At 37.3% G+C, this 7,879-nt stretch overlaps 1 protein-coding gene and 1 long non-coding RNA gene across 2 annotated transcripts; both read right to left on the bottom strand.

Annotated features, from left to right (window-relative positions):
* Window positions 1–897: 897 nt before the first annotated feature.
* On the bottom strand, window positions 898–2,133 carry LOC121050790. Its single transcript, XR_005803870.1, has 2 exons — window positions 1,294–2,133; window positions 898–1,010 (listed from the first exon to the last, which is right to left on the bottom strand). It is a non-coding gene; the product is annotated as an uncharacterized LOC121050790 (long non-coding RNA).
* A 3,644-nt stretch (window positions 2,134–5,777) lies between these two features.
* Window positions 5,778–7,578, bottom strand: LOC112178340 (pentatricopeptide repeat-containing protein At2g18940, chloroplastic). Its single transcript, XM_024316497.2, has 2 exons — window positions 7,471–7,578; window positions 5,778–7,169 (listed from the first exon to the last, which is right to left on the bottom strand). The coding sequence occupies exon 2, from the start codon at window positions 7,144–7,146 to the stop codon at window positions 5,902–5,904; it is 1,245 nt and encodes a 414-aa protein (XP_024172265.1). The 5' UTR covers window positions 7,147–7,169; window positions 7,471–7,578; the 3' UTR covers window positions 5,778–5,901.
* Between the last annotated feature and the right edge of the window lie 301 nt (window positions 7,579–7,879).

Raw genomic sequence — 7,879 nt, 5'->3', positions numbered from 1 at the left:
TCTTTCCAATAAGGATGAGGCTGGTGCGCAATGGGGCTATTAGTGTGAGAAAGATGAAATGTTTGAAAAAGCAAAAAAGGGATGTTGAAAAGAAGAAGAAGAGGGCTCATCAAATTCAACGCGAAATGTTCTCTCTCGATGAGTTACTTCTGGAATTTGATGATCAGCAGTTTGATGATCTGGAGTTATTCTTCTCTGTCGATGAGCTAGTGCGTGATACTGATAACCCAGCAGTTGATGATGACCAGCTTCACAAGGAGGAGGAGGAAGAGTGTATTAACATGTTCATGGCTTGTGTTGATCAATGGGTGGCTAATGATGATCCTACTGATGCATAGAGCCATTTTTCGACTTTTCCGAAGGCAATTCCCAAGTTGTTCCATCAACATTTTTGATTAGTGATTGAACTGGTTGGAGACTTGTACTACCACTTTTAGGATTTTATTAGTGTAACCCAGTTGTAGCTAGGAGCTGTTTCAGTGACTCTTGTATCTAAACTTACTGGTTTAATTGGTTGCTTCTCAAACCAATTCATCTTGTAATTTTGTTATATATATATCAATAAAAGTTGATTCTTTCATCATTTTACACTCACTGTTATTATCTCTTCAATAAAGTTTGTTCTTTTTTCATTTTACCTGTGATTGTGCAAAATATACATGGACTTCATGTGTCACATTGATACTAATCACTCTGTTTTTTTTTTTCTTTTTTTTTTCACAAACGCATATACATATAGACAAAAGAGTGCAAAAGTGATGATCCAAGTGGACCTTTAAAATCAGCAAAAACGCCATACTCCTATGTTCATGAGAGGAAGCATGAACACCAAATCATGTATGTCAATCAAATCACATTTTCGTCAGCTGATCAAATCACATTACACCAATGATTTTGTTCTTATTATGAGCTAATTATCGTAGATATAATGGATACAATGCCAATAATTTTCAATGCCATGCTACCAATCAATTACAATCGCACACTTCAACTAGGAGTATCCAAGCCATCTGTAGCACAAAAAGAATGCCGGTTATGTTACAGAACTTGAGGAACACGAAGACGCGTACAAGTAGTCAATCCTGTATAAATAAAGCACTTTCAACACCAGCAATGAAAAACTAGACAATTTTTTTTACAACTTGGCAGCCCAAATATGATTACAGGGTTTCAAAAATTCCTCAGAAAACAACATAACTAGGTTATGTCAGTGATCCAAGACATGGCATTATGATTGTGAGATATAAAAAACCATCAGAATAGCTAAACACTGGGTTTAATTAAGTAACCTACCAAATGGCAGCCCCTCCCTTATAAATGGAAGAAATCCACATGCCTTTCAAAGCTTTTCCTTTCTTCTGTTTCACTGAGAATGTCTTGCTAGCTATACAAGATTTTTTAAGATGTTGCATTTCAGTCCTAAACCACGGGTAGCAAACTCAATGAAAATAAGCATAAAATGCTTATGGGAATAAGAGATTTGGAGCAAGTACAAGTTTGTATGGTTCCATATATTACTCTAAATTTAGGAAGTAACACAAAAGACAGATATAAAGCTTACCTTCTTCTCGTTGATTAGGGGCTATTCATGCAAATCAGACAAGAAACAATTAAAAGAACAGATACCTGGTGCCTAAGCAGACATAGCAAACAACTTATGATTCTAAGGAAGTCGTGTATAATTCTCAATATTTTCTTAACTTTTGGAGGTCATCTAACACAAGGGCTAGCAATTCACTTTTGCAGATAAAGAGACAACACAATTAAAATGACAAGAAAGACTGCAAATGTGACAATCTGCCTTATCGTTTGGTAATCATCCGTTGAAAATGTGAATACTAATGCTGATGCCTAATGGTCCATTCCACATGCTATCTACTCTTTTTATTTCAATTCAGGCAAAGGCAAAAAAAAAAAAAAAATCTAGTATCCAGAATATTTGTAGATTACATATGCAGTAAAGCCTGTTTCCTTAATGTAGAATATAACAAACAATGAGTGAGTAGAAAGATCAAATAAAACTGTAAGTATGTATTCAATGTTCATTGAGAGTGGCACCCATTAATGACGCGAGACAAGAAACCAGGCTATGTATGAGCAAAACATCCGAGCAACAGAGATTTTCACAAGTTAAGAACATTTTTTCACTGTAATATATCAAATATTCTGGATATGTAGCATATCTTTTTCACTGTAATATATCAAATATTTTTTCACTGTAATATATCAAATATTTTTTCACTGTAATATATGCAAATAGGCTATGTATGAGCAAAAATGAAATAACTGAAGATATGTAGCACTAACATAATGGATGCTAGGAATGCTCATGCAATACTCTAACTGCCATTTGAACTCTCCGGCCATCATGTATTGAATAAAAAATGAAAAACCCTAACCCCTTTCAGATTTGTTGAACAGAAGAATGAACGAGCATGTTTACTTTCTTTAACCTCTTAATTCATCTTTTAAAAAGTTCAAGAACCTATCTTTGAATACTTGCAAAATACCACTTCCTTAGAAAAATGCAAATATAGCCAAAATGTAGCATAACTACATCCCATGCAAGTCCATGGTGTATCCGAGATGTATCCAGAAGTCAGAGTCAACAGATACTCCATTTGGGAGTATCCCATACTGTATCGGTATCAATACTTGCACAATACATGCTGAACTTTGCATATTATCTGTATATCCTAGGTGCACAAAATCCCGTGTATGTCAATTGGAGAAACCAAAACATTTTCATACTATTCTGGAGCCAAAAAAGTTTGATGAAAAGGCAAGAACTAGAACTATCCCAATTCATTTGGCATCAGATGCAACTGAAATTATATGCTTTCTATTCAGCTACTTAATGTGAAGATCTTAAATTATTACAAATCAGAAGTAACAAATGAGCCATGTCTTTTAAAAGGTTCTTTGAAAGCTAATACATAGTAGAAGAAGCTGTTTATGCTGTTCCCATCTGTTTCTGCTGCCTCTGTTGTATACACAGTTACAAGGTGATACTAAACAATGAGCACCAATTCATGCCATCAAAGTAGCAAGAAAATGAAAGTGGTATTCAACAAAGTAGGACAAATTGGTGGTGGTATGGAGAATTGAACCAGTGAACAAGTCTCGTACCATGTGCTAAAACATTGTTAATTACCAAAGAACTGAAAATTGAAGAGAACAGTTTCTGTTTTTGAAAGTGGAAACTGTAGTATGCTAGAGGAAAGCTTACCTTGGTCTCCAATATTGTAGTCTCTTCATAAGCTGTGACCTTGATTATAAGCTTTTAAGTGCAGAATAATATAACTTCCTGGCATTTACAAGACTGGATGCGAGGTTTGATTCCAACACAATGCAGGGCCTATATGGAGCAAAGCCAGGGTGTGGTATAGCAATAAAGCTGCAATTGAAATGCGAGAGAAGCTCAGAAACTTCTTGGTGATCAAGAAAACTGCAGAAGCTAAGAGAACTAAAAGTCACACACTAAAGAACTTTTGTTGAATGGCAATGTAGCGATGTCACGGATATGAGCAAGTCCTAGGGATGAAAAATCCATCTCTTAATGAAATAACATGACCTACCGCTACATCTCTGTAGACTGTCGACTCCATGTTTTTGAAGAGCGAAATTCATAATAGCAGAACAGAAGAAAGTCCATATCTATTTCCACCATCTTTGTCTACTGATTTAGCAGAAATTATGTAATGTTATTTTTTATTACTCCCCATGTTTGCAACTGGAGATATTCTCTCTTTTTATAGTAATTCGACTCTCTAGAACCAACCAAGAATTTTGCTCACCGGCCTTCCAGCTGATAAAGGTTCTATTTTCTGTAGATCATCAACATTGTATAGAATTACTGGCACCTGTTGCACCTTTTGCTGAATAAATCGATTTCTATCTGAACACACATAATATTGTTGCCCAGAAAGGATGCATTGCAAAAACTTTTTCAAGTAAAGCAGACCGTATGATACAGCAGATCAAATAAAAAATATATTAAAAAAGGGAAGTGGTCCAGTACCTACACCACCAAGCTCCTTAGGGAGCACAATGCAGAAGACAGGACTTATATAGTACTCCAACAAATGCAGAGGAAAGAAAATGCTTTGACAAAGTTAATACTGTTCTTGCCTGCATCTAACATGCATCTCGCTAAATATGATGGCATTAGCAGCTACTAGCCCAGTAAATTCATGTTTACTAACATACTAGGTATATGCTACTTGATAAACGAATGTTATTATTCCCTCCAACACATAATTTTCAGATGATCAAGCAACTGAGAATCATAACATTTCAAACCAAAACTCTAATACATATTGGAAGTTGTTTAAAATCCTCTCAAGTCCAAGAATACTACCAGTTTCAATTTATGTGTCCTGACTTCTGAGCAACTATTGTCAAAAGCAATCAACAATAAGGAAAGTTAAAATTGCTAGCAAGTGTTCTAATCAATCAGCCACCCACACGGATAAAATAACTTTATTCAAAGAAAAAGCTAGCACCAAATTACAAAAACCTTCTTGCAAGAGATTCGTACTTTTAATTGAATCAGATAGCCATAGGTTACTGCTGGCAAACTTTGCTTCATTAGGGCTTTCCCAATTCCATAGACGACAAAATCCTAAAAAAGACTTAAATAGCGCTTTAAACTATAATATCATATGAGAGCTCAACCAGAGGTAAATCTCATGGATGGAGAAACCTTTAGCTGCCTGTAGTCTAATTTGATAGTCATAACTCAAAGCTACTACAAGGAAGCTGCAGGTTACTGCTGGTAAACTTTGCTTCATTAGAGCCTTCCCAACACCATAGACAATAAAATCCTAAAAACTACTTGAATAGCGCTTCAAAACTATAATATCATGAGGTAAATTCCCAGTAAAATAATGATGCTTAATTCAAAACCATGATGGATGGAGAAACCTTAGCTGCCTGTAGTCTAATTTGATAGTCATAACTTAAAGCTATTAAAAGGAAGCTGCATTTATGATTGACAGAGAACCTAATAACAATATATTGTCATGTCATTAAACTGAAAAGTGCATAATTACATATATTCCCATACGGTCAAATGAGAAGAAGGAAATGAATGAATGTTACCTTAGATGGACTGCCACAAAGTGACAAAACAGAAGCAGAACACTTGTCCCTTTCTCATTTCAAAGTAAAGCAAAAACACGATTAGCAGAAAAGTTCACTTCAAAGTCCTGTAATCAGACTTGAAGGGGCATCTTTACATCAACCACGGGATTGTTTTTCCTTTGACTGAAATGAAGACAGAAACAACTAAATGAAGTGATGTAATCCATAAAATAAATTGCACAAAATAATAGGACGAGTTTGTTGAGTTTGAACAGAAGAGAAGAATGGATCAAGAATAAATAAATACAAACTGCAGAGAATGCATAACCAGAGGATCCTTGTACCGAAATTGAAATTGAAGTTCCCTCAATCATTCAATCTTTTAGTTCTGAAAGGTGAATGTAGCATAACTACAGTTTCAGATTGTTTATCCTTTCAGATATAAATAAGGGAGAAGCACTTCTTCATGCCCTACCTTTCAATAGCAGATTATTTCATGTGGCCAAAAACTAAAATAAGAAGAAAAAAGAGACAACAAAATTGCAGAACCCAGAATAAGAAACCAAGATTAAAGAAATTAGCACCACAATATATTTTGATGTCAACATTCATAATCAGAGAGGGCACCACAAAATCCCACATTGTAACCCATTCCTACATGATTTTCTACTTCAATGTCAGCATTCAAAACAATAGAGAACAGCACCAAATCCCTCTTCAAACTGAATCCTACATGATTTCCTACTCTGACTAACTACCCCATCTCTGAAACATCCTAATCCTAAAGCAGCTTGCAAAAATTCATAAAGCAAAGCATCAGCCCTTCAACTTGGAAATGACAATGTTCATGACCCCTCTTATCACAGCTTTTGGTCTTCCCTTTAGAACCTCCATCATAGCCTTTGCATTTGGCACAAACCCCTTACCCATCATCACCTCCACCAACTCTTTGCACTCCTCCTCAGATGCCTCATCCTCTTGCTTTGCAAAGCTCTCTATCACAGCAGTGTAGGTGGCAGCATTAGGCCTCATCCCCTTGTCCATCATCTCAAGCAAGCACTTCTTGGCATCTCCAGAGAAGTTGGGGTCAGCAGTGAGTCCCTTGATTAGAACAGTGTAAGTGTAGGAGTTTGGGGCAACCCCAGCAGCTAACATGCCGTAGTATGCCTCCAGAGCACCCTTGGTCTTGCCAAACTTGAGATAGGCTTCAATAACGGAGGTGTGCACTACAACCATGGGCTGCATACACATCTCAACAACGCACTTATAAAGCTCCATGGTCTGTTCTGCATTGCCATCCTCAATCAAAGCCTTGTACATCTTCAACGCCTTTTTGTAGAGGCAATCCGGCTTGGTGTTCCACGTGCGGAATACTTTTTGCACATCCTTGTCAGTGGTATTGGTGATGAGATCATCATTCATCTTCATTTTTTTCATTGCTTCTTCAAGGTGGGTTTCTCCAAGCTGAAAAATTTTGGACTCAGGGACGAACCCCTTTGCTTGTATCTGCTCAAGGAACTCCCTGACCTTCTCCACTGACTCCCGGCAGGCAATGGCGTCGACAACAGTCACGCAGGAGGCAGAATGGGGCTTCATCCCCTTATCCAACATTTCCAAAAAGTACTTGTTGGCATACCCAACAAAATTGACATCAGAAGACGAGTCTGTTGCAAGTGCCGTGATGAGTATAGAGTAAGTGCAGGAGGTGGGGGCGACACCGGCGGCTATCATTTGCTGGTAGACCTTGTGAGCAGCGTTGGCCTTGCCGGCATTGGCATAGTCCCGAATGACAATGGTGAAGATGGCCACGTCAGGCAGTACAGCCAACTTAGAGCTCTTTGGCTTAAAGAGCTCTTTGGCTTCCTCAGGGATGCCGGAATTTGCCAATGTTCTGAAGACATGAAAGGCATAGTTGTTAAGGGAGTCATAGTCGCCAATGGAGTCAAACATTTTTTTCAAGACCTTGTCCTCACAGTCTTTGGTCGCATCCTTGAAAACCTTGATGACACGTTTCTTGAGACCATCGGCGGAAGAATTGGGGGAACTAGTACTGTCCTCCATTGATTTGATTATTCAACTAGAATCTAGCAGAAATTATATTAGAAACAAGAAAAGTCAAGAGCTTTAGACCCAAATTAGTCGGAAGTGAAGTTAGGGTTTTGCATTCCAAATCAAACACTATGCCACCACCGGAGTGTAAAGATGAGAACTTTACTAAAAAGCGAGTGCAGAAAAGGAAAGGAAAACTCGATGAAATAAAGTTTTTTTTTTATCCGACGATGAAATCAAGTTAGGTTTTCTTTTTTCATAAACAAATTAACATAACAAGCAGCTACTATACGAGAGGGTTTCCAAAGAGAAAAGAACGGAGGGAAGCTCACTCACCTTTCTCTCTCTGATGATCTGCAACTGTAGCCTCTGTACTCTGTAGGATTGAAATTTTGCGTCTTGCTGAGGAAGAGGAGAGAAGGTGCCTAGAAGGAAGAAGCGAAATTAGCTCTCTACCCGCTAAAAACCTTTTTTAATTTTCGGTCCGAATCAATATTCACCACCAGAACGTCTGATGTCACGTCTGTATTTTTTATTTTTTCTTTGTTTTAGGAAATCGATATTTGAGAGAGAAATTGTTGTGCTTTCATTGATAATAAGGACATTTTTATATAGATGATTGTAAAACATAGAATCAGAGTTGTACAAGAAACGATAATCACACATTGATTGAATATCTCTAAGATTGCAGTGGTCTAAGCTAGGACTGCACACGGATTTGGTTGGATCGGTTTTGATTCCAAAC

This window comes from Rosa chinensis, chromosome 7, assembly GCF_002994745.2.
Source record: "Rosa chinensis cultivar Old Blush chromosome 7, RchiOBHm-V2, whole genome shotgun sequence".
Lineage (NCBI taxonomy): Eukaryota > Viridiplantae > Streptophyta > Magnoliopsida > Rosales > Rosaceae > Rosa > Rosa chinensis.
Note: the sequence above shows the minus strand (reverse complement) of the source record. Positions and strands in the feature narration are given on the sequence as shown.

Coding starts and splice junctions, on each gene's coding strand:
- LOC112178340 (XM_024316497.2), bottom strand. CDS start 7,146: ATGGAGGACAGTACTAGTTCCCCCAATTCTTCCGCCGATGGTCTCAAG.